Source organism: Oratosquilla oratoria, chromosome 5 (assembly GCF_046742065.1).
Source record: "Oratosquilla oratoria isolate Oo_2021 chromosome 5, ASM4674206v1, whole genome shotgun sequence".
NCBI lineage: Eukaryota > Metazoa > Arthropoda > Malacostraca > Stomatopoda > Squillidae > Oratosquilla > Oratosquilla oratoria.
In genome coordinates, this window is record NC_134781.1 from 29,418,643 (window position 1) to 29,446,589 (window position 27,947).

The following is a 27,947-nucleotide window of genomic DNA, read 5'->3' on the forward strand; positions in this document are numbered from 1 at the left end:
TTTCATATTTGTGTTTATGATTGCAAGATAAATCAAACAAACAGACAATACTTCAAATTCACATAGGAAGAAAACCACCAACCTGGCAACACACACAAACGAGTATAAAGAATTGTTTACTAAAAGTCAACAGGGTTACTAATTGTTATATTATGCTATATAAAGAAGACATTTTCGTTATAAGAGTAACTCTTGAAAGAATGCTGTCAATTTTCCTATTTAATATAATTTACGTGCGACAAAGAAAACATTGTATCTAAACTATGAATACAGTTATATTGACTGTTTTTTTGAAGGATTTTCACGGATACGCTAAATCAGATAGCTATTTCATGATGTACCAACGTATATAACTAATTATTAAATTATGAGTATATTAGTATGATAACTGTAGCAAAACAACGAATAATAGAAAAAGATTAATTCGTATTATTCATCTAGGACCGTATCTATGCGCAGTGCGGATCGCGTGCAGAATCAGCTGATGGACCAATGAAAGCAGGAGATGCTGTATGAAGTAAGTAGGTTCAGACTTTATATATGGGATTAAGTTAATACGGGTTAGAGGGCACTGTGTAATGTCTTGTAACATATATACGGATTTTAGTGTAATTTACGTTAATAGTATGTAAAACTGACAAAAACTAAGCTAGTTTACCGTACCCAGTTTCATTGAACGACAGATTCGATGTGATGATCCACAAGGAACAAAAATTAGTGTAAACAAGGCGTATTACACGTATATGAAGGTTATTTTGTTGGGAACACCGTCCAGTTATTCCAAAGCTTGTATGGACTAGATGTACAGTTATAGTTAATGAGTATTAGAGCAACCAATGTAATATTCTAAAATTGGAACTGCTAAAAAACTTGTAGCGTTACTTAATGTCGCTAAGTCTACTGGATAAAAAAGAATTTCGATAGGTGTCGTCTGTCATTAATGTTTAATATTTGTATAAAATGCACTTTTGTCCAGCTCCTGAAACAATTAAATAGAGCTGCTTTATAGTAATTATGGGCTTGTGAATGACGGTGCTCGATCTATCAATCAATCGATCAATCTGTTGCTCCGGTTCCGACCCGCAGCCCCTAGGAAACCGGCTACGGCCACTGGTTCAACTCATAATCATTCAGTGAAGAGATTTTGTTGCCCTCTGGAGTGAGTGAAGTGTAGTGTAGTACTAAGTGCTCTTCCATGGAATAGTTGCATCTTGGGCATTTGGTGTCTTGTCTGGCCATTGGGATGATTGCGATTGCTGTTTTGGGGACTTGTTTTTCTGGGTATTATTTTAGTTGTGCATACCTATGTGATATAGCATTGGAAAATGAAATATTTTTTGAATAATAATACATGAACATAATATTAAATATTTGATTTTCATGGTGAAAATAAACAAAAAACCTTGCTACAAGCAAATATACTAACGAACAAATCTCATATACAGTACAGTCTAGGCGCCATGTTATTGTCTGTCAAGTCCAATCACTGTCAGACAATGGCATTCATGTCATGGACTGGGTGTTCTCCAACTCCAGGTGACATTAATTAATGCTGTTACAAGGACAGTAGGACTTTCTTGGACTATTTGAGAGAACACAGGGTTCTGCTGTCGTCAGTTAATTGCCCGGGGTACAATAATCGGGCTGTCAGCATCCATGATGACTATGATGGCCTGGATGATCTTTGGAATTTGAGGTACCAAATTACTAAATATAGGTTAGGTTAGGTAATGTAGCTTAGGTTAGAATAGGCGAATTTATCATCCTTTCATTTCTTTGACCTTGGCATATCAATCAACCTCCGTGACTTTGTTCATTAATAAATTGGTTTTAGCAACTTTTTTGTTATTGATTTCTGCCAAGAAAATCACATATTACATTGATGTGTTATAAATTATGAAATTTATAATTAATTTCCCATTGCTATATTACGTAGGTGTGCACTTCTAAAAACAATTCCTTTTCTGTTCCCATGTAATGGACATTATGGAATGAGTTCCCTAATCTAAACCTACCTAATTTAATATAACCTATGCTATCTTAACTTCACTTAACCCAGACCTTATTATTTTTATTTTTATTTGAGGAACAGTTGAACAAGTGTGTTGTGTTGGTACTTGGTTTTCAAATTCTTGGTACTGTTTTAATGCAGGGTTGTGATCTGGATATAGACATTGTATGTGAGTGATCTCACTTGGGTTGATTTCTCATGAAGTTTGACAGTATGGAACTTAGGAATGTGGTATAGAGTGGATCCCACTGTTACGCCTGTCATATCCCTGACAATTAAATAGTTATGCCTCTGTTTAAGACATGACCTATACACATGTTGTCACTTGGAGTTATTAATTTGAATTACTTGAGTACTGAAATGGAATAGATTTATGTTGGACATTTTTTCATTTTGCATGTCTTTAACCCTACCCACAACTCCTTTACGAAATGAATTCCTGACAGAAATAAGCCAGATTCATTGAAAGAAGAAAGAAAAAATCTTTCAAAGAAGAATGGGTGCATTAGCAAAAATTTGCCTTTGTTGTATGGGCTGTGTGATTCACCAGGGGCTCAGCAGCATTACCCCTGTAGGCAAGATCTTCACCAAGTGAGGGCAGAGCCTTCATTAGTATGATGTTTTGATTGCAACAGCTGTATTTCTTTTGATAAACTTGTTAGCAACTGCTAATAACTTACAAATTGACTATCATAGATTATCAGATGCACTAAGGATCATAGGCAGTTTTGACTGTTCAGTGACAATAGTTTCTGGGTGTCAGCAATGATACTTGATCAATACAATATGAAAAATAATCAATCTATTTACCCAACCCTCTCTTGTCGGAGATCCATGGCTCCCAGGTAAATGTTGACAATCACTCAATTGGTCCATAAGTCACACAAGGAAGAAGAATCATATTGTGTGCCTATGACTAGGGTGGGGCAGTGTACAATGAGGTGTTCAGTGTCACTCACCTATGGACAAGTGGTGGGGAAATAAGAAGGAACTTCTAAAGACTTGTCAGCCAGTATATTAAGGTCTTAAAATATTGGCATGTCTATCGCAACAGTCCTTGAATGTGGCAATCATCGGTGCTGGAACTACACTCTTAGGGAGTGCATTCCAGTTGTCAATAATCCAGACGGCAAACCAATTTCCTTTGAGCGTTGTCCTCCAGTGGTCCGGTTTATCAAGTTTCAGCGAGTGCCCTCGTAAATTATTTGTGTTCCTCTTAAAAACCTTGTATATGGAAGGTTCTCATAGCCATGCATCAGTTTGAATGTCTCAATCATGTACCCCCTCTATCAGTGTAATGATTTCATCTGAGGCAGTTTATTTCTGTGGCCAGGCCTATTCTTACCAAGTTCCTAGTTCAAACTTACCTTGTTCAAATACGTAGGAGTTCAAGAAATTTACTTTTTTGTGTGTTGGTATTGTCTTTGTGTGATTTTAATAATGTCATCACAAAGATACAACTAAGGAAGCCACCAGGCCTAAACATCCCTGAAGAACTGATCCAAAATGGATGCCAGACATTGACCTCTTCCATATGATGATGCCTACATAGGCGTCATAAGGCGCAAGTGGGTAAATGAGGATGCCTGTGTCAGCATCTTGATTATATTTATTTTGTAGTTGTGGCTGAGTAACCCCCATATTCTGTGAACTGGCTTGATCATTTTTATTGTGGTTATTATTATTCAGGGTGAAAAAAAGTTGAGTAATACATCTGTAATCTTATATTTGATAAATGCAAGTATTGTGGTGCATCATTGAATCATTGTACCTGAGGCAGCTGATGCTGCCCGCGAGTATTTGACTCGTATTGAAAAGGTTAAAAACAATACAACCTCATCCTGAAAATGTGGGAACCCCAAAACATACCTGCTGACCTAAAGAATGCTCTCATCATCACAGTCTTTTAAAGAAATCACTTCATGTGTGGAAATTGTTGCCTCGTACCCTCCTCTCCATCACAGGGAATGTTCTTGCCAGGATTCTGCTCAGGCATCTCCAATCATCTCCAAGGAAATTTTGCCTAAATCTTAGTGTGGGTTCAAATTCTCTAGATATACAGTTGGCATGACATTCTGCACAAGGCTGTTGTAGGAAATGTGCAGAGAACAATAGAAACATTTCTTAATTGTCTTCTATGAAGAAGAAAAGGCCATTGATACTGTGCCATATGCTGTTATGTGGATGGTCCTAAGATAGTTTAGCTGCCTTGATGATTTTATGTCACTAATGCAAGCACTACACATTGGCATGATAGGGCAAGTGTTATACAATAACAATATACTGTATATATGTGAAGAGTTACCAATCATGAATAAGTTAAAACAAGGATGTGAACTTGATCCAGCTTTGTTTTCCTTGTACCATGTAGCCATACTTCATGAAATTCCACCCACCAATCCTGGAGTAGAGATCAAAATTTGCTTCAGTGGTGGACTTTTCAATCTGTCCATACTTAAATTACAAATACTTGTCATGGATTAGCATTTGTATTTGTGTTGATGTATCAAATCTTTGCCGTGATTCAAACAGTTCCTGCAATTCATTGGCCAAGGTGATATTTTGCCTTGGTATTAGGTTTTCTCAACTTCACATGGATAGTGAAAGTGGTTATGTGCAAAAATTATTTAATTTACATTATTTACAAATGATTAATGACTTAAATGAAGTTGGGTATGAACAGAGTACAAGCACAGTAGTCAGAGAGAGGCCAGTGCCTGCACATCTTAACCTATACCATGACTGCACAACATCAGTCCCAAGGACAGGTGCCAGTGTGCCTACATAAGCCTATTCTATCTCTATTTGCCCAGCTCCACACACTCTTTCTACTTCTTTGTGTGTGAAGAAGGGTTACAAAATTTCAATCATTACCTAACTAAAGAAATGGGACAAGGTAAGTACAATAACAAGAATACTACTTCGTAGTGTCATCTTGTTTATGTGCCCTCTGACCTCTGAGGGCAGGAGGCTTCATTTGTGTATTCCTCCGCCACTGGCTTGCAAATCTCCTGCAACTAGTTAATCTTCATGAGTTACATATGTTTATAATCCTCCATCTTATTATCTAATTTAAGGTAACCTAATAATATAATCAATTTACTAAGAAGGCGAGCACTATGGCTCTAGCTAGGATGTGGTTTATGGTGCCACATCCACATTCCTTTGTATCAGTGACGCATCATGGAACATGACAGACTAGATACATCCTGAACTGCATTGTGTTGACAAGAATGCTTCACTAGCTCATGCCTTAGAAGATATATAAAAAAAAAAAAAAAAGGCTGGGTAGCTTTGCTGTTGATCTTGCAGGACCACCACATGTAGGTACCATCATTGGTCTCTGTCAGGGTAAATTACTGCAAACCAATAAAGTACTGCAAGTGTAGAGGAGAAGTAGACCTATTTACTCTAAGATGGAGGAATAGTAACAGGACAATCAACATTTGTCTGAGTAGCAGGTGGCACGTATGACAGCAGGAGGTGCCTGAGTATAATATATGCAGAAATAACCCATGAGATTATGATTCAGTTTGATTTAAAGTCATGAACTTCCCATCTCAGAGGATGCTGGAATGATGCTATAGTGTGAGGTTTCCCACACTATAGCATGAGATCTACCTCCTGTTAGTACTATAGTGTGAGGTCTACCGCTGAATTATCCATCCCTCATGGATATCACACATTTCTATACATTTACTTTAGCAATTAAGCACATACTTTGTACATATCCTAGGAATGACTTAGCTAATTGAATTTCTGATTACATTCATATTAAAGGAAGAAAGGTAATGTTATCATATATTTCCATACATTTATTGTAGCAATACACACTTCATACATCTTCTAAGAATGACACAAATAGATCATTGGAATTATTTCACATCACCTTCCAGCAAAAATTATCAAGATGAGACTGGAACAGCTGACAACCAACACCTCGCATTCTCTTCAGAATCATTACTGGATCCACATAATGTTGTAGGTGGTTCACTGTAGAATGCTGGTACCCAATGGCATTTAGGTTGCTATAAGCAGGCCACTCATCTGAATGAATCACCAAACCATATGCACATTCCCTGTCAATAATAGGGATTAGAGTGTTGAGGTCATGCCGTTCCACCCAAAAGTACTGACAGTCTAAACCTTGTTTAAGACCAAAAACCCGAGGCCCATCAATTCTATGCCCATGGTTTCTGTTGTTTTCTTGTTCTGCATCACTGTCCTTGGAGAGAGGAGTGTTGTCTCCATTCAGTATCCTTCCTCAGTTGTAATTCTGTCAACCACCAAATCTTGCCTCATCAATTTGGATGGGGTTATCTGTTGTCCCGACCATCTTTCTTAGTCGTTTATGAGAAACTGTGGCTGTACACACCTCTCGGCACATGTTGAACCAGTCTGTTACAGTATTGGCAGATTTTCCTGCAAGAGTCATTACTGTGGACATTGGTATATCCAATACAAAGAAATATTAATTCTGATATTTCACACAGGCTCAGGTTGCAGTGCAATTTGTTGTTCATGTCCATATAATGGAAAAAATTATTTCCTGTATGAACAGACCATGTAGTTTGACACCCCTTTCAAGGGCAACGTAACGCAGGCTTGAATTCTCCTCCAGTATTACGCTCTCTTTTTTCCTGCATAACAGAACCACATTTATGGCATGGATCTGCTTATTGAACTGTATCCAAGAGATTGTGCTCTCTTAAAAAGACAAGTGCTGCTTCTACTGTCAGAATGACTCTTCTGTAAACCTCCTTCATCAACAGTTTGAAATACCCTCAATCGATGTTAACTATTTTAGGCAGAGGAGGAAGCTAATTTAAGAGCTCCATTTGCTTCCTTTTATATGGACAGGTCATGTTTTCGATGAAGTTGGGCAGGTCACATGTTTGATGGACAGGTGCAGGGAGTATCCTGGAGGAATGCGGTAGACCTGAGGCTGCACCTGGGTAGGTTACATATGGCAGTAGACCTCACAATATAGGAGCACCTATGCCTGTGTATGTAGGACTTTTTTTAAGTTGGAAATTTAATTTAAACCAATTGTAAGGCAGGGTTCAAGTCACTTTCACTCCAACCTATGTCACAAGTAACAAGATAGTGAAATAACAGAACTTTGTGTTTAATTAAAACATGTTATTGTATTGTTTGCAGATCCTATTTCACAAAAAACAGGAAAGAAATGTCAAAGTAACTATTGTTTGTCATCCAGTGGAAAGTAGACATCAGTAAATGCTTCTTCAGGTAGCATTTTGCTGTTGGTGGTCAGTTCTTTTTGATTGCCCTGTAGTAGTGATCAATATTTTCTTTTAATTAGAAACTAGTTGAGGGGTTTGCAGGGATGACCCATCATCCAGGAGGAGCTAAGAAAAGAGGGAGGGAGGGGTGAATGTGAGTAGGGTGTTTGGGGTTGGGGTGGGTGGGAGCCTTTGACTTCATCTACCTCCCTTGTAAGGGGGAAAAAGACCTTGGTATATGTATGTATGTAACTGAACTTGAGTGATTACAAATGAATGTTAGGTAACTGTCAGATATAAAGATAATGGTCAATTTTTAAGACAAACTGTTTAGTTATATTATCGTGCTGTGACATCTGACCATGAACCTTACTTGTAGTTAGGCATGAACAGACAGCATAATTGTTTTGTCCTTTAAGCACCTATATTAAGTGGGTTGTGTGAGATAGGATATGTTATCAATTTATCAGTATGCCTCTTGAAATGAGCACAGATTAGGTTGTCAGTGCTTGCTGATTTTATTTTGTTGTCTTTTTAATTTGTTTTTACTAGTGTGGATATGTATGTCATACAAGAAACAAGTATAACATTAAACTAGAGTTTAATTTTAAGGTGTAATTTATTTTTCAGGAGCTGAGAATGAAATAGCATTTGTGTGTGTTGAGTTGAGGACTTGGGTCAGTCCTTCACGCGGGCAAGATAAGGTGGTAGTTGGGTGGGCACTGTGCTCAAGTTACATCATCTCCATTGTTCTCTTCCACCCCAAGCAAATAAAGGTAGGCATGCTTCTAATAAAGCAGGTGCTGGTGTTACTTGTATTTACCTTTGATCTTGAGAATGAATCTCAAGATTTTGTAATGTGAGACCACACTGATAATCTTCACAGCTTGGTTGTTGATGATGATTTTTTTTTTCTTCTTTTTCTTTCTTTTCATGACAGACATGTGGGAGTTAGAAGATTTCACGAAGATCCGTAGGTGGTATTTCCTGCATCTCCTCCTATGTGTCACCTTCTTCATCTCAGGAATTATAATCAATTTTCTACAGTTCATTCTGTACATCACACTGCGCCCCTTGAATAAAGCTCTGTTCCGCTCAGTCAACTACTACCTACTCTACTCACTTCTGTCACGTGAGTTCTGGAGACTTGTTGTAATGTTTGTGTATATATAATAATAGTAATAATGATAATGACATTAAACTCACTGCAAGTTTTACTGACTGGAAATCCATGGGCCCATAGTAGCCGGCAGTGTTCCCAGAGCCATACAATAGATTTCTAAAAAAAATGATAACTCCTTAGTCACATGTTATGTGTGTCCACCCATTATGTGAGTTTGCGCATTTGCACAAACCCATTTCTATTAAGTTCCTATCTCCTTTGTTTCATAAATAATTTTGAGTGGATGAGGGTGTAGAGGGGTTGCTTTATGAGGAAGAGGTGTGGTAAACAAGCTCGGGCTATTAGACCTTTGATGTATTGCTTTTGGTTCAAACCATGTGATGGAGGACAAGGATAGCCCTTTGTCCATTAGTTATATGGGGTGGGATGGGTGTTAAATGAATTTTAATTGTTTATGAAGGGTGTTATGAAGGAGCCAAGAAAAGAGGGAGGGAGGGGTGATGAATGGAAGTGGAGTATGTGGGGATGAAATGGGTGGAAGTGGATTTATGCCTTTGACTCTGGCTGCCTCCCTTGTAAGGAAGAAAAAACCCTTGCTATATGTATGTATGAAGGGTGTTGCTTTGACTGCCTCCCTTGTAAGGAAGAAAAAACCCTTGCTATATGTATGTATGAAGGGTGTTGCTTTGACTTGGCCATCCACCATATAAAAGGGAAAGTTTTTGGTATGTATGTATAAATATTTGTGTATATGTATGAAGTGGAACCACAGTTAGCAGGATATTGTTGGAAATCCCAAATTATGGAGAATTAGTATTATTTATTTTTAGTTTTTTTTTTTCTCATATAATTGAGGGTAGATAGTTATTCCTTAACATCCATAGATTTGATTGTTGATAAGGCCACAACTATCACAAAGTAAAAGTTTTGTGTATTTGTGGGCTTTCATGAAATCATTCTTTCCTGTTAGCACACCCTGCACTGTCGTCCTTACAGTTCTGCACTATCCTGGCTTTGCCTTACTCTCAATAACCACTGTATTTACTAAATTTACTTAATTGTGTGTTTGTACTTTAGACTTTCCAGCTTAATTTTTCTGATAGCCCTTAAGGAGGCAACCAAAACAAGTAATTTTACATGGGAGTATCACTATTATTAAGTAAACAAATTGTGTTTGATCAATATTGACATTCATATGACCATGAGTATGTTATCTCCATTGCTACTGCCACAGACATAGCAGTGCCCTTTTCAATGATAACATTTTTTTCTCTGAAAATGGAATTTACAGTTCATTTTACAACAACATGTTCCCTCAAAATTCCAGTAATTATTTTTTCTCAAAATCTTCAAAAATAGGTGTGTATCTATATAGATGTGCCTTATAAACTGGTAAATGCAGTATACATACATTACAATCAGTGTCATTGATCCTCTTTACACTGAAGAGGATCACAGACAGTGATTGTTATATATGTATCTTCATATAGCATTCTTTTTTGTGAAAGTGGAATTTACAATTCATCTTACAAATGTGTATCAATAGATTTAAGAAACAACATTTTCCCTCTAAATTCCAGTAATTATTTTTTCTCAAAATCTTCAAAACTAGGTGTGTATCTTGTATATAGATGTGCCTTATAAACTAGGAAATGCAGTATACATGTTAAATTTTGGTATTAATTTTCTAAAAGAAATATATATATCCTGTTTTTCTTCAGGGGAATAGTAGGTTCAAAGGTACAGTAGGGGGGACACCCTTTTCTTGGGTCAGAAACAATGCAGCAAGACAGCACATCTAGAACAGGACCAGCTGTCATGTTTATATGGCAACCCTCCTTCCTTGAGTGACTTATGGGCCAATCTGGTGGTCATTCCTGGTTATCTGGGAGCAGTGGGTCTCCTGCAAGAGACCTGGGGCAATGGCTTGCTTGATTGATATATTTATCTATATGCATGCACAAACACAAAGAAATTAGTGACCAAATAATGAACCTTGATGTCAGAAAATCACGTGGCCCAGATGGAATTGCAAACTGGATACTAAAAGAATGTATAGATGAACTTATGGACAAAACATATAAGATAATAGATTGCTCACTCAAAGAAGGAAAGGTACCACAAGACTGGAAAAATGCCAATATATAAAGGGGGAGACAAGGAAGACTCAACAAACTATAGACCAGTCTTCCGTACAAGTACAATAGCAAAAATTTGTGAAAAAGTCTTCAAAAGTAGATGGACTAAACATCTGGAAGAGAATATACTAAATCCGAAACATTTCAATTTTAGACAGGGAAGGTCATGTGCCACAAATTTGATCTGTTTCTATTCAAGGTTAATAGATATAATGTGAGAAAGGGACGGATAGACTGTGCTTTCCTAGACTTACAAGAGGCATTTGATAAAGTACCACACAACAAACTATTAAGAAAACTCTAAACAACAGGTGTACATGGAAAATTGTTTAAATGGATGGAAAATTTCATGCATGGGTGAAAAATGAGAGTGGTGCTCAGACATAAAAACTCTACCTGGGAAGAAATGATAAATGGAGGCCGACAGGGTTTAGTGTTGGCTCCGATAATGTTTGCTATATATGTTACATGAACTTCTTTGCAGATGATGCAAAACTACTAAAGAAAGTAAATACAGAAAAAGATTGTGAATCACTACAGAGAGACCTGGAAAAGACCTGGGAATGGAGTCAAAAGTGGGAAGTGAACTTCAACATTAAGTAGTAGTATAATGGAATTTGGAAAAAGTAAAAAATATATATATATATATATATATTATGTATGTATATATATATATATATATGTATATATATATATATGTATATATATATATATATGTATATATATATATATATATATATATATATATATATATATATATATATATGTGTGTGTGTGTGTGTGTGTATATAATATATATCAGGACAATATAAAATCAGTGCGAAGGAAGTAAAGAAAGTTAGTTCTGAAAAGGACCTAGGAGTAATTATCACCAAAGACATGTCCCCAGACAAGCAGATAAACAAAATAGTCAGAGAAACCTACAATTTACTAAGATCAATAAAGGTGGCTTTTAATTATTTGGATGAGGTAATGGTAAAAAAAAATACTAGTTACACTGATTAGACCAAAATTGGAGTATGCTGTAACACTATGGACACCCAGTACAAAAAAGAATATAAGGAAAATAGAAAGAATCTAAAGAGCAACAACAAAGATGGCACCAACACTCAAAATTGACATAAAAGCAAAGATTGTCTAAACTGGAACTACCGACCCAGGAACAAAAAGAAGAGAAAGAGGTGATCTATTGGCCATTTACAGAATCATGAAAGGCATGGAAGTCTTTGACAGAGAAGATTTATTAAAGTAAGATAAAAGAAAAACAAGGGGATATGAAAAGAAACTCAGAAAGTATAGTTATAGAAGAAATCTAAAAAAAAAAACCTGTTTTCCACACAGAGTGGTGGATGTCTGGAACAATTTGGATGAAACAATAGTGTGTGCAAACACCATACAAGAATTTAAGAATAAACTAGATGTTGTGAGATACAAAGCCATGTCACTATGAGCATAGCTCCCCTTCCTGTATAATACAACTAGGTAAATACACACACACAATAGTGTGTGCAAAAACAATACAAGAATTCAAGAGCAAATTAGATATGGTGAGATACAGGGATGGGACACCACGAGTAAGATACAACTAGGTATAACTAGGTAAATGCACACACACACACAATTGTGTGTGTATACACATTTATGTATGTAAATATAGTAGTCCATGCTGTACATTTGTTATGATCCTCATTCTTGAGAAGACTAATTAAATAATTGTATTTGCAGAGGTGTTGTTTCTAGCAGAATGGTGGTCAGGCTCAGACATCATTGTATACACATCAGAAGATGGCTACCAGTATTGGGGTAATGAGCATGCCCTCATCATTATGAACCATACATTTGAGGTTGATTGGTTGATGGGCTGGATTGCAGCAGACAGGAGTGGTGTGCTGGGCGTAAGTCTTGGATATTTCAAGGTCAACGTTTGTGCCATTGACACCATTGCACCCTAATTTTCTTCATTATTAGTTTGTTTCCAGTCATTTGTATTACTTGATGATTTTTTTATCCATACTTCTGGTTGGTTAGTGTTCATGTGGATGATGCCTTTGTCATTTTCATCTTTCCACCTTAATTTTGTCCACATTTACTTGAATGTCTCCTTCTAAACTCCACCACTAGCTGCCTGGCCTTCCTCAGACCCACCCATAATGCAGTGTCATCCACAGACAACTGATGCCTCCCACTTCCTTCCATTCTTACCAGCTCCAAATCCCCATCCATCTACTTGCAGAACAACCATGCTGACATTACACAACTCTGGCACAGCCCCACTCACACCTCAGACCATTCATTCTCTTCATTCCCTGCCCTGACACAAACTCAACTCTTGTAAATACGTTTGACTGCTCTCAACAGCTTTCCCGCTCTTGCATAGATCTTTATGCATGAGGAAGGAATAAGTGAAAAAAGACTAGCAAATAGGTGTGTGAAAGGCAGAGGTGGTTGATGTTAACTTGTGGGGGAAATTGACAGTGGGAGAATGGATTGGGTGAAGGGGGGTTTAGGTACAAAGGGAATATCTGTTGAGGAGGAAAGGAAAATGGCAAGAGATAGGTATGAGTGGAGAGTTGTGAATGAAGGAGAAATTGACACGACCCAAAGGGGCTTTCTTCTTGTCTTGTTCTGCAAATTCTTGAGTGGATGATGGGAGTCATGTAATGAAGCAGTGGTGCTTTGCCTTGCTGCACAGCTAATCCTGGCAGTGGGGAGGGGACACGGATGGCCCTTCATTCATAAGGAGCTAAGAGAAAAGGAAAAAATGGATGAAGAGCGAGTGGATGGTAAAAGGTAGTTAAGCAGCCTCAGATAGAATGTAAAACACACTATCACATTATTTGTTTATTAGGTAAGTGCTTTGGGGTTGGTAGACACACTAATCAAATAAACAAAGAAGTGGGGTACATATATGGTCTGACGCAAGTTGGCACTATGGGTAAACCCATGCACTTGTCCAAGCCCATTTAAGGGGAAGAAGGCCCTTGGTATATAGATAGTACATATACCAAGGGCTTTTCCCCCTTACAAGGGAGGTAGCCAAAGTCAAAAGTTATGATTCCACTCCCGCTCACCACCCCTCCCTTCCTTCTTCCCTCTTTTCTTGACAACTCCTGGATGACAGGTTATCCCTGCATCTCTCCCATTGCCCTGGATCAGAAGCAACGTAGCAAGGCACAACACATCCACAGTAAGACCACTTCATTTAATCAGTGACCCTCCCCCCTCCATCTCCTCATGCAGAAAAAGAAAAGATGGGGAGAAATCCCTTCAGACTGCATCAAAATATCATTCACACATAACCACTACATAACCCCCCATCTCCCACCCACTCCCTTCCATACATCACAACATCATCCATACACAACCACTCTCCATTCACCCTTATCTTCTGTCTTTTCCCTTCCTTATTCAACAGACATCTCCCTCTTTCTCAGTGCCCCTTTTACCCCATCCATTCATTTCACCCTCAGTCGCTCCCTCCTGTTAACTCCATCCACCTATGCCTTCCACACCTCTTTTACTAATCTTTCTTCATGCATTCTTTCCATGTATCCAAATCACCCCAATACTTTCATCAACCCTATCTCCCAATTCCTTTTCCATCCCCACTCTTCTCTTCACCTCCTCATTTCTCACTCTATCCGGCTTAAATCACTACCATACTTTTCAGACATTTCATCTTACACATATAAACTCTTCCTCTCATATGTTCTATGTTTCTGTCCCATACAGTACTGTCGGCACAATCACTCCTTCATACAATCTACTCTTAGCATCCATTCCCAAATGTCTATTTCTCATTACACTATTTAATCCCACAAGGCATTTACTTGCTTCTCTCAATCTACAATCTACCTCCACTAGGGTGCCAATAAAAATCAAAAGTTGGAATTTTTATCATTTTTTATTGGGATTCTGCATTATATTGAGGAACTACTGCATGCAAATTTTCAGCATGGATGGGTGATGTTTAGAGGTGGCGGATGACAATTTTGTAATTCCACCTTCAGCTATGTAAGGGAAGTCATCTTTTCAAGTGCTTCATAGCAATATTCTGCCCTTTTTTTGGCCAAATTTTCCTTCCTCCAGCACCCCGCTGGTCTCTCTGCACTGTGCACACACAGTATTAGCTCCTCGGTGTTGGGGGGGGGGGGTATGATGGGAGACCACCCCACTCAATGTCGCCATGCTGGCCAGGGGAGGGTCTCCTTGGAGGAGGTGCTGGGCTGGTGGTGCCGGTGGTCTTCACTGACCTGGAGAAGGAACTGGCGCTGTTCCTCATCTTTCGTCAGGTGAAGATTGAATGCTTGCATCAGTGCCACCCCTCGCTCTGCTGTGTCATTGGCCACACGCAATCCTTGTATGAGACGGCAGGCATCACCAAACGTCTTCTCCTCTTCCCACTTCCGCGGATTTGTGGAAAGGAAGTCCGGCAAGATACTGAGAATATCCAGGAGACGTTGAGACCTCTTAGAGGCAAACAAAGACAGCGTTGCCATTGTTACACTCTCTTCTGGAATGTTGATTTGTTTGGGGGCTTTCTCCGCTCCTTCTTGGTGCAGGATGGCTTGTTTGATATAGGGAGAGAGCCGCGGGTTGAAGAGGGACAGGCCGATCAGGTTTTCACTCAGATACCAGAAATGACGGTTCAGTACCTTGAAGCATGCCTTTCCAAGAGGAGAATCATGGTGTTTCAGGAGGTCCTTTCTGAGTTTGAGATCATTGGTCGGGGCATAGGTGGGGAGCATAGACTTGAAACAGCGGATGATGTAGACCTCAGAGATGAAGAAGGAGAAGCGTTTGAGGCCTGAGATCTCCCCTGGCATGACCAAGCTGGTGATCTGCTCTCTGAACAGCAATATCTTCAGGGAGTAGATTATGTGTGCCATCCACCGCGCTTGGTGGAGCACCAGGGCGCTGGATTGTCATCTTGGGAAGAGCACCTCCAAGGAATGTGATGGTGAGCTCCGTCAGTTCCCTGTAGTCATCTTGGGACTGCTTCTGGATCATGATGGCATTCAGGGATTCGATGATGGCTTCCCTCTTGGCAGCCGAGGTCTCGGGGAGGTTAGAACTGTCAGTACTCCTTGAATTGCGAAAAGAGGTTGATCTCAGGGCCAGAAGAGGGTCCCAAGCATGAGGCAAAACCCTTTTCAACTAGAAGTTCGTGCACATTGTGATGGCAGGTGAACGAGAATAGGGGCAGCTCCATCTTTTCCTGCAGTAAGGTGCGGGCTCTGTTGACTTCGCCAGTGTTTGCACTGGTGGTGTCGAAGCACATCCCTATGACGTGGTCACTGATCCCCCAATCTTCCAGACACTCAAAGACAGCCGTGGCAGCAGCCTCGCCCATCCCAGCACACAGCTTGGGAACACCCAAGAGCTTCTCCACACCTTAACCGATGACAATAATGGCGAGCCAGTTGGCCTGAGATCCATCGTCTTGAGAGACGATTTTACCATTCTAGTGGACGGTGAGGGGAGTCTGTGGACTGAATGCCTCTTTGATTTCTCCTGCCAGCAACACCCAGTACTTGGCTCTTGCCTTTCAGATGGACTCCGGGTTGAGGACGAGTTCCTGGGGATCATGGTCCAAGCTACTTGCCGTTGCAGCTATGATTCAAAGAACCTGATGGCTGCTGACCCCCGTCTGATCCAGCGCGCCGACTAGATCAGGGGACCTCACCATCTTGGTCCCTTGCATTCTTGCTTGCTTGGGCAGTTAGGCTCCTTCATCACCAGATGAGGAGGTCGAGGAGGGACGAACTGGATTGGAGGATGCGGACGAGGAGGACTCCAATTCCACGGTCTCCTCTGCCATTGACGACCGTTCATATCCACCACGTGCAGCAATTCTCTCTTGTCGACGGACCCCAGCTTCCAACTTCTTGTCATGCCCCGCCATGGAACCCCGTCTCCCCTTCTCCTCCTGTGCCATGAGGAAGTCCTTGTCCTCCTTGATGGTCATCAGGGCAAGTGTATCAACGTGGGCAATGTCCAGAAGGTCTGGGAGACTTTCTTCAAATGCCATCTGCTTCTCCTGGGGCTTGACTCCTGTATTCTGCTTGCTCTTCTGCAGAACCTTCCACTCTTCAAAGAGGGAGACGGTCTTTCTCCTGATGCTCACCGAAATCTGGGCTTGGAGCCAGAAGTCCAAAACTTCCTTGGCCTCTGCAGCACTGTCAGGAATGGTTTTCTTTTGATCCTTGTGATAGAAGGAAAAGGGGCGGAGGGCATCTCCACGGCTTCGGAGCTTGGCACCAGTTATGCACTCTATGCTATGTCCTACCAACCAAATCTCACTTTTTTTTCGGGTAGCCATGACCTGTGGGAAGAGATAGAAAACTTTAAAGTCATTATGCCACCACTAAATATTAACTAATCCTCCTTAAACTTTGCACATAATAGTGTCTCAACACAATACAGAATTCCACCAAAGTAGGTGAAAAAATCACAACTTTCAAAAATTGCCTTAGATGGCTATTGGCACACTAACCTCCCCTCTTCCCTTTTCTGCCACATGTACCCCTAAGTATCTAAAGCCACATGTACCCTTCAGCCTCTAAAGCCACATGTACCCTTCAGCCTCTCTCCATAACTTTGATAGATAGTACATACATATACCAAGGCTTTTTCCCCCTTACAAGGGAGGTAGCCAAAAAGGAAAAGGCATAAAAACATTCCCACCCATTCCATCCCTGAATACATTCCACACCCCTCCATCCTCCCTCTTATCTTAGCACCTCCCAGATGACGGGTCATCCCTGCACCCTGACCACTGTCCTGGGTCAGAAGCAGTGTCGCAAGACACAGCACATCCACAGCAAGGCCGCTTCATTAAATTGGCGACCCCCCTCTCTCCATCCCCCCATGCATAAAAGGAGAAGACGGGGAGAAATCCCTTCGGGCTGCATCAAATTTTGCTCACACATACTTCCTCACCCCCCCATCCCCCCGTCCATTCCACCTCATGCATCACGTCATCATCCAAATACAACCATTCTCCATTCACCCGTCTTCTGTCCTCTCCCGTCCTTCCTCAACAGACATTCCCCTCTTCCCCAAAGCCCCCTTCACCCCATCCATCCATCTCATCCTAGGACGTCCCCTCATGTTTACTCCCTCCACATCTGCCTTCCATACCTCTTTTACTAGTCTTTCTTCACTCATTCTTTCCATGTGTCCAAACCATCCTAATACTCTTTCATCAACCCTATCTCCCAACTCCCTTTCCACCCCTGTTCTCCTCCTCACCTCCTCATTTCTCACTCTATCCAGCCTAGCAACCCCCATCATACTTCTCAGACACCTCATCTCAAACACATTCAAACTCCTTCTCTCTTCCTCTCTTATGTTCCATGTTTCTGCCCCATACAGTACTGTTGGCACAATCACTCCTTCATATAGTCTCCTCTTAGCATCCATTCCCAAGTGTCTATTCCTCATTACACTTTTTAAACCACCAAGGCATTTACTCGCCTCTCTCAATCTCAATCTACCTCCACCTTCACTCCACCTTTTCCTGCCACATTTGCACCCAAGTATCTAAAACTATCCACTTCCTCCAGTCGCTCTCCCTTAATGCTCACTTCCAGTCTACTGCCACTTTCACCCCTTGTACATCTCATCACCTTACTTTTACCCACATTTATCTTCAGCTTTCTTCTATCACATACTCTCCCAAACTCTGTCACCAACTTCCTCAATCCCTCCTCCGATCCTGCCACAAGCGCAGTGTCGTCCGCAAACAACAGCTGGCTCACCTCCCACTTTTCTCCAATTTCTTTAACCATCTCCAATCCCTGACCCACTACCCTTGCATTTACCTCTCGCACTACCCCATCCATGTATAAGTTGAACAGCCAGGGCGACATAACGCATCCTTGACGAAGTCCCCCTCAGAAAATCTTTCTTCTCCCCCCATCCATCCACCATCTTCCAGCCTCTCCCCTCTCTTTTGATAGGTAATATCCATGAGAAAATCTTTCTTCTCCCATCCTCTCTTCCTCTCCCCATTTTTCCCATGTTTGAATACATTTCATCATCTGTTGAAATGAATTTATTTCTTCATTTTCTAATACATATTATTTTGGATTGGAAATTTAGTGTTTTGTCATTGGTGATTTAAAAGGTGCATTTCTTTCTCTTTCATACAGGCAGCTAAAGTGTTTGTCAAGAACATGATGAAGTATGTGCCAACCATTGGATGGGGTTGGTCGATGTCAGATGTCATATTCCTACACCGCAACTGGCAGCGGGACCAGAGTATCATGCACAACCAAGTGCAAGAATTCTTTGACTACCCATATCCTGTCTGGGTGAGTAACCACGGTGTATGAGTGGGTGGGGGTAGTCTGTTCATGGAATGAAGGGTTTAAGGTGAAGGTGGGGCTGCATTTGAGTTGTATAATGTCTCCATAGTTGTTCAACATATGTATGGATGAAGTTGTGAAGGAGATAAATGCAAGGGTGCTAGGCAGGGGTTTAGAGTTAGTGAGAGTGGAGGGAAGTAGATGAGCCAGTAGTTTACAAAGGATTACAAAGGCGGAGCATGCCAACAGGAGACCTTTTGGTCCATAACTAGGTTGCATGCGGAAAAAAATGTAATACTTACTCTTACTCCGCTGGTCTTCGGGCCACTTGGTGATCCATAACTGCTTTCGAAGCGTCTCGCCATGTCTTTCTGTCCTGTGCCACCTTCCATTCTCTTTCTTCTATTCCAAAAAATGTAATAATGATAAATAAATTAAAGAAAAATAAATAAAGATTATAATAATATGAATGATAATAAGTAAAACAAATATATGCATAGGTGTAGTTAAATAATAAACAGATAAATAGTAAATGATAGTAAATTGACAGATGACTAATACATACATACATATACCAAAGGCTTTTTCCCCCTTACAAGGGAGGTAGCTAAAAAACAAAGGCATAAAAACCATTCCCACCCATTCCATCCCTAATACACTCCACTCCCCTCCGTCTTATCTTGGCACCTCCTGGATGACAGGTCATCCCTGCATCTTATCCACTGCCCTGGGTCAGAGGCAGTGTCACAAGACACAGCACATCTACAGCCAAGCTGCTTCATTAGATCGGTGACCCCCCTCTCCGTCCCCTCATGCAGAAAAGGATAGGATGGGGAGAAATCCCTTTGGGTTGCATCAAATTTTTCCTCATACATACTACCTCACCCCCCATCCCCCCCATCCATTCCGCCTCATGCATCACAATATCATCCATATACAACCATTTTCTATTCACCCCTGTCTTCTGTCCTCTCCCGTCCTTCCTCAACAGACATTCCCCTCTTCCTCAAAGCCCCTTTCACCCCAACCATCCATCTCATCCTAGGTCGCCCCCTCGTGTTCACTCCCTCCACATCTACCTTCCATACCTTTTTTACTAGTCTTTCTTCACTCATTCTTTCCATGTGTCCAAACCATCCCACATTTAGCAACTCCCAAAAATACTCTATCCATCTTCCTCTTAATGCTTCTCTTCCATTATCATCTCTCTATCACCACCTTTTACCTTTTCTTCTCTACTTGATATGCCTCCTCTTCCTCTCTTTATTTCTTTCGAAACCATCTTTTTATTACTTTCAAAATTTTCTGTCATACTCTTACCCCATTTCACACCTGCTCTCCTCTTTGCCTCAGATAACTAATATTAAATAAAAATCAAGCAAATAATAATAAACAAACAATAACAAACAAACAACTAATATAAGGTGCAGGTGCTCAGATAAGAGTATCATCTATACGCAACCCCTCTTCGGGAGAGGACAGAAGATGGGTGAATGATGAATGGTTGTATATGGATGAGGTTGTGATGCATGAGGTGGAATGGGTGGGGGGATGAGCTAGTATGTGTGAGCAAAATTTGACACAGTCCAAAGGGATTTCTCCCCGTCTTCTCCTTTTATGCGGGGGGGGTCGCTGATTTAATGAAGCGGCCTTTCTGTGGATGTGCTGTGCCTTGTGAGACTGCCTCTGACCCAGGGCAGTGGACAAGGCACAGGGATGACCCGTCATTCAGGAGGTGCTAAGATATGAGGGAGGGTGGAGGGGAGTGGAGTGTGTTTAGGGATGGAATGGTTGTGAGTGATTTTATTCCTTTTTCTTTTTGGCTACCCCCCTTGTAAGGGGGAAAAGCCTTGGTATATGTATGTATGTATTTACAACTTTAATCATAATTGATTCCACGTTATATTTGCCTTCATTTATCTTTGTCACATTTAAACCCTTTTTGGCCAATATCATGACACCTCCTCCCTGTTTGTCTGTTCTGTTTTTGGCCCAGTGGTTGTATAGACCTTGTCCCACCATAATTGTTGATAGAGGGCCTTTCAGTTTTGTCTCCAGAATTCCCATAATATCAGGTTTCTCTATTTCCAGATAGTCGTTTAGTTAATTAATTCCAGAGATCATACCGTCAATATGTGTGTATGCCACTTTTACTTTCATATTTTCTTCTCTTTTTTTATTTAAGTTTCCATTTGTTCCGAAGAATACAAACTCTTCGGTACTCCTTACCCAAGGATACGCGGCGCGTTTCTACCGCTAACACTGTGTGTGCTTGAAAACACCTCACTCCGAGGGTCTGGGCAACCATTATCCTCAGTAAGGGGCCCTCCTGGGGCAAGGGGGGCCCCCCCTCCCCCCGCAAGGGTAGGAGGGTAGAAGCTCCATTGTCTAAGCGGTAGCGATCGAGTCAACATCTCTCACAGTCCGGCTAACACTGAAGTCCAGTTCGGGGACCGTTTCCCCGCTCCCGTGCTTGTATCAGGAAATTAATTTCCTGCGCCAATCCCGCATCGTTCGATTATCTCGAACGCAATCGGCATCGGCCTTCTACACCCTTCCAACGGCGTCCTTTGTGTGGAACGTCCTGCATCGCCGCCTTCCCCCTGCTTGGATCGTTCGATTATCTCGAACGCAATCGGCATCGGCCTTCTACACCCTTCCAACGGCGTCCTTTGTGTGGAACGTCCTGCATCGCCGCCTTCCCCCTGCTTGGAAGCGCTTGAGACCCCTGTCCTCCCTTTATCCCTCTCTTTAATCTCCACAGGGTATTCTCCGCTTCTCTGTAAGTATGGAATCTGGTCCTAGTGTTGCATGTGTGCCTTCGCCCGTGGTGAATTTCGCTGCCAGGCTCTTCTCCCACCGACAACTGTGGACCCACACTCTTGGTGTATCCATTGTCGGAATCTGGAATGTTCCCCTTCATCCCCGTGTACTACGTGCGCTCAATGGGGTGATAAGCAGTGGTCCGCGTATTTTCATGCTCACCGGAAGGTGCAGCCACGGGTCAAAATACGCGGGCGAGGCAGATGGCTTCCCCCCTCACCCGACACAAAGAGAAGGCATGCTACGTCGGCGGAGGACGCGGGCAGTTGTCTCCCCCCTCCTAAGCGTAGTAAACGGAAAGGTTGTACAATAGCCGCCCCGAGTCAGTCTCAGGCTAAATTGTCTCCTGTTCCTGCCGAAAGGGGGGCTAGTTTCGACGGGCACGCGCTTTTAGCCCCCGCGAACTACCCCCCGGGTACGAGCTTTTTCCCGGTTGCGTCCGCTGGCCCCGCGATGCTACCTGGCAGCTCCACCCCCCCACGGACAAAGGAACCGAGTTCGGAGATTCGGAGCGCGTCAGCCTCTTCTCCTTCTCGGGTGACCCCCAGTCCCACCCCTTCCACCTCTCGTCAGACGAGCCGGGTCATCACCGGAACTCTTTCTATGCCCGGTGGGCAGGAAGCCCGAGGTGTACCCACACGCGTGTTCGTCGTAGGTGACTCAGCTTCGTCTAGAGGAGGCAGTCTCCCCCTGGCGTCTCCCGGACCATCCGCACCCAGGCGGGACCCTCCAAGAGGACATTCCCCGGACCTCCTCCCCACTCTCTGTTCACTCGTCACTACGTTGAAGGAACAGATGGAGGCCCAACGGGAATTTTTCCGCGCTTCTCAAGCGCGGTTCGTGCACCGCACGGAAGCTCGTGAGGAGTCTCCGCCCCCAAGGGCCCCCCTCGACCAGCTTCCACTTGCTCAGCCCCCCCCTCGACCAGCTTCCACTTGCTCAGCCCCCCCCTGAACCCATCAGTGACGAGGATGGTAGCGTGCGGTTCCTCTCTGCCCGTGCCGACCCCTCCTACGCCGACGACGATGTCCACAGCGCCGTAGGGGGGGGGGGGCACGCTCCCTTTCCCCTCCCGTTTCCCAGTCGGAATCCTCGATGGTGGTCCCACCTTCCTTCTCGGACGTCCTCGCGAGGGTTCGGAGGGCGAATCGACTGGGCCCCCCGAAAGAAGAGGAAGCCACATTCGAGTCTGACATCTTCATGACGGCCAACTCTCAGAAAGCCCAGCCTACTCCCCTCCACCTTCCATGGAGTACGCAGACGGCGAGAGCCATGGCACAGGCCTCCGACGCTCTCGCAACAAGGACGACCGAGAAGGCGCGTTGGCTTCCGGTCCCATTGGAACACCAGAAGCGCTTCTACACCCTATCGGGGTCAACCCTCAGAGCAGCCTCGATCCGGGCGAGGTTACCAGAGCTGGTTAAGGCGGACGCCGAGTCGCTGCGCAGACGAAACGTCCTCCTCTCCGGCAGGGAAGTCAGCGACCACATTCATTCACTGGCTCTGTCCCTGGCGGTGAACTCCTGGCTAGAACGCCTCCTTGCCTCGGCGAGGGAGTTCTTACCCGAACTACAACCCCAGGAAGAATGCGACCTCCAGGCTTTTTTGGCAAGCGCGAGCAGAGCCCTGAAGCATCAGGCTTCCTGTCTCTCAACGTCCTGGGCCAACTTCGAGTCCCGCAGGAGAGACACCATCCTCGGGGACCCCAGTGACCCCCTCCTCAGGGAGATTTATGCTCCTTTGAGGAGGGCCCCCCTGCTCACCCACACACTGATTCCCCCGGATGTGGTGGACTCGGCAATCACTAGCACCAACCAGTTGCTACACAACAGAGCCATCGAGAGAACAGCCGTCTCTAGCTCGAGGCCAAGGACCACCCCCCCATCGACAAGCAGGGGGGCACAGTCTCCCAGGACCTCTGCCATCTCACTATGGAGATCCTCCTATTAGCCGAGAACCTCCAAGTGACACTCAGAGCTCGCTACATCCCAGGGGAAAAAGAATGTCTGGGCGGACCACCTCAGCAGAAGGAGTGGTCCCTCCATCCGGAAGTGGCGACCTTCCTCATCAACAAATGGGGCTCCCCTCTGGTGGACCTTTTCGCCACCAGATGGAACCACCAGCTCCCGGTGTATTTCAGCCCTCTCCCGGATCCGCTGGCAGCGGGAGAGGATGCTCTTCTGCAAAGCTGGGACAACCTCGACACCTACGCTTTCCCACCGTTTCCCTTGCTCCAAAAGGTGCTCCAGAGAGTACGAACCGCATCCAACCTTCGGATGACTTTGATCGCTCCCTGGTGGCCGGAAGCCCCATGGTTTCCAGACGCCCTCGAGCTAGCAGTGGAGGAGCCCCTGGCCCTTCAGGGAAGACCCGACCTTCTACATCAACCAGTCAACGGGGCCTGGCACAAGAACCCGTCAGCCCTGGCACTTCACGCGTTCAGACTATGGTCCGGATCCTCCTAGAGAAGGGTTTCCCCAAAGAAGTGGCAGAAGACATGTCCTCCCCTATTCGCTCTTCCTCAGCTGCCCTTTATCAAGGGAAGTGGAATGCTTTTGCAGAATGGTGCCACTCCCGAGCAATAGCCCCAGAGCAAGCCACCATTCCTCTGATTGCCTCCTTCTTCCACTTCTCTCGGCAGTGCAGGGCTATAGGGCAGCTCTTAATCAGGTGTTTTCTCTGAAGGGCATGGATCTAGCCCTGTCTCCAGAAATTTCCATGCTCTTCAGACATTTCAGAAAATCATGCCCCCCCAGGGAGATCACTTCTCCTCCATGGGATGTGGCATTAGTCCTCAACGCTCTGCGGGGCCCCCCTTACGAACCCCTCCGAGATGCTAATTTCAAGGACCTCACCTTGAAGACAGTCTTTCTCTTGGCCCTGGCGTCTTCCAAGAGGGTCGGGGAGTTGCATGCCATCTCTTATCGAGTCGCCCGAGCCCCACGGATTACCCTGGAGCAAAAGCTCATGACCTCAGGGCAATAGGACCCTCCCTAGTCTTCCGAAAGAATCGGTCAGTCAACCAGGTCCTTCAAGCAGGTATATGGAAGTCCCAGACTACGTTCACTTCCTTTTACCTCAAAGATGTCATGTGGGAATCCTTAGGGACCTTCTCTCTAGGCCCCATAGTGGCTGCCCAAGAAGTCCTGAGATAACATACCCCGTACCAATGGCACACAGCCAACCCTGAAGCCTCATCCAAGTTCTGGATCGGCAACCACGGGGATACCTATCTCAAGTCCTTCTCATACTCCTACATTCCCTTACCTCACCGAGGGCTCTCAAGCATTCCAAGGGAATCAGTTCGAGCCCTACAAGGGGTACAAAGTGAGTATGCCCTGTCTGTCTCCACTCTGGGAACAGATCCAGGTGCCCTTCACAGTTTCGGGGAATGTATAAGGGTCTGGTCAACGCAGATCTTAGCACTCTACATTTTCTCCTTACGAGGGTTTCCCAGGCTAGACAAATACTTCCTTCCCCCCTAAGTCCAAGTCTCCTTGGGTAAGGAGTACCGAAGAGTTTGTATTCTTCGGAACAAATGTAATTTTCGCAGGAAAATTAATTTTTCCCTGATACAAACCTGAGGTACTCCTTACCTCTAATGGCCCTCCTCATCCACCCCGCTAGTAGTTCCTTCTCCCTGGCCTGTCAACCCTCGTGACTAATTTCATACCTGGCTCAGACAATGGAGCTTCTACCCTCCTACCCTTGCGGGGGGAGGGGGGGCCCCCCTTGCCCCAGGAGGGCCCCTTACTGAGGATAATGGTTGCCCAGACCCTCGGAGTGAGGTGTTTTCAAGCACACACAGTGTTAGCGGTAGAAACGCGCCGCGTATCCTTGGGTAAGGAGTACCTCAGGTTTGTATCAGGGAAAAATTAATTTTCCTGCGAAAATTACATTTTTCTGATATACCATTTTTTCAGTGTCAGATCCAGTACTCTCCACAAGAAACTCGTTTTTTTCGGTCTCCATTCTTTTCTCACTTCTATCGTTGACTTCAATTCTGAGTTCCTTATCTTTCTCTTTTTCCTCATAACTCATTTCCTTTTTTATCTATATATGTCCGAATTTCTGAGTGTTTTCTAATTTAACCACTTTCCAAAGTATCTCCTCGGCTATCATTTGAGTTCTTAGTTTTATTTTCAGGAGTCTATGTTGTTTTTCTTTTGAGTATTTGCTTATCCTGTGAATCTCATCAGTTTCTTTGTCAAAATTTTGCCCTTTGTCCTGAATTTCTTTCAGAATTTCCTTAGCTATTTCCTTTTCCTCCTTTTCTCTCTGGTATTTATACACATTGTGTTTTTCTTGGATACCATGGACCACAATGCATTTACGTTTGTCTACTGTATCTCTCACCCAATTTTCCTTTTCTTTAATTACTTTCATAACTGTTTCTTTAGTATTTTCCTCCATCTGCTTTTGTACTATTTTTCTAAAGGATTTTTTTTTATTTTCCTGTTCTTGTTTCCACTGATTTTTCATTTCAAGGAGATCTGTTTCCTTGATTGACTTTTCCACCTTACCGGTCACTACCTGTAATTGCTCTTTGACATTGTTTTTTAGTTCTTCATTTTTATTCTTATCCTCATTTTTTATTTTTTCATTTTCTCTTGAGCATATAAATTTCACTCTTTAGGTCACTCAATTCTCTAATTGTTTGCTCGTTACTCTTATGCAAAGTAATCAATCTCCCAAGTACAGCTCGGTAGTCCAATTTTAAATCTATGATTTCCAATAATTTGTTTACTTCACGATTTCTTAATGCATTGCTATATCTAACTTCTCTATCAATATCTAAGCCTTTACCTATTTCTCCTGGATTTCTTTGAAACCTGAAAAACTGTTGTTCTCACACCTTTGACTTATTCTTGATGTGTCAATTAAGCATGTCCTCTTAGGAATTACTCCTCGGTGACTCAACTTTACATCCAGGCCTCTCTTCGTCGGCTCATTCAATATTTTTTCATCTTTTTCTTTCTCCATTGTGCCAACTATATTTTAAGAACTGGATTTAACCTTATCGGTCAAACGAGAAACATAGCCTACACATTCGGCACAATAACAACTAGTCGTTTCCTTCATATCAGCGACAAAACCGCTAGATCGGAGTTCAATTGCTGCACTTCCTTTTGCTTCAGTGTCTTGTATGTGAGTGTGTTTGCTTGTCTGCGTGAAGGTAAGTTGACTGATGTGGTTATTGCTGTGTGAGAGCGTGTTGTGATGATCTTGGTGTGAAGTTGAGGTTGTGTGGTTTTCGGGTGCTACTGGGGATGTATTTTTTTTCTGTGTTTTGTATGATTGTATTGGAAGTGTGTACAGCAGTATCTGTGTCTGTGATTGGTGTACTTTTTTGTGTCTCAAATTGTTCTGTTAATGAATTCACTGTTGCAGATGTTACTGTTTGCCGAGGGAACACGCTTCACACCTGCCAAGCATGCCGCAAGTATGGAGTTTGCCCGTAAAAATGGACTACCAGAGTTGAAACGACATCTCATTCCAAGAAAGCGAGGTTTCTTACAGTGCGTCAGATCTCTTAAAGGCAATTTTCCAGCCATCTATGATGTCACAGTTGGATTCAACACGTAAGCTACAAACTGTTTCTTTGCTCTCCACCCACCCATTGCATCCATAGACATCCTTTTATTTCTCTATACTTTTCCTGGAGCATCTGCTGCCAACTCCTCTCTCACTATGGACATTCTTCCTATGTTCCATTCTCATGTGTATCAGTTCTCAGATATCTTTCTTGCTGATTAATTTTCTCCCTTTGCATCCGTGTATCATCAGCTGCCCCTTCTATTTTTGAATACCAGTGTTATCTTATTCTGTGATACTTTAACTTTCAGATATCTCCTTTATCAAATTTACTGTCAAACTTCAGTAAACCTTCCTCTGTCTCTGTTAGTTGAACAATGTATCGAAATCCCTTTCCCCTTTGAAAGGGGTACAAGGGAGTTAACAATGTCAAAGCACGCACCCATGTTGTACATAAATGAAGGCACTCAATTACCCCTCCCTTCCCAGCACCTTGGGGAACAAGAGTTGCCCTACCTTCCATCAGTGACAATGGAGTAAGGTATAGTTTTTCCACAGCAGGGTCTGACAGCTATAGTTAATAAAAACCCCACCATCTGAGTCCTATCCTCCTCTTCCACTCAAAATATCTGTCGGTTCTCTTTCCATCCCCAGTGCCTGCCTAACCTCCACATTACTCATGCTATCCATCCTCATAATGCCCATCATAGTTCTTTAACACTAACACATTTGGGTTTTTCCTTTCGACCTCATTTAAAGTCC

General features: G+C 43.0%; 1 protein-coding gene across 1 annotated transcript in view; it reads left to right on the forward strand.

Annotated features, from left to right (window-relative positions):
• The first annotated feature begins 361 nt into the window (after positions 1-361).
• The window catches only part of LOC143025428 (1-acyl-sn-glycerol-3-phosphate acyltransferase gamma-like), a 51,828-nt gene continuing 24,242 nt past the window's right edge, over positions 362-27,947 (forward strand). The window contains exons 1-6 of the mRNA XM_076185088.1: positions 362-517; positions 7,885-8,030; positions 8,195-8,386; positions 12,241-12,410; positions 18,672-18,833; positions 27,042-27,232. Of these exons, the coding sequence (XP_076041203.1) occupies positions 8,197-8,386; positions 12,241-12,410; positions 18,672-18,833; positions 27,042-27,232 (713 nt within the window). The 5' untranslated portion in view covers positions 362-517; positions 7,885-8,030; positions 8,195-8,196. The remainder of the gene's footprint in view (positions 518-7,884; positions 8,031-8,194; positions 8,387-12,240; positions 12,411-18,671; positions 18,834-27,041; positions 27,233-27,947) is intronic.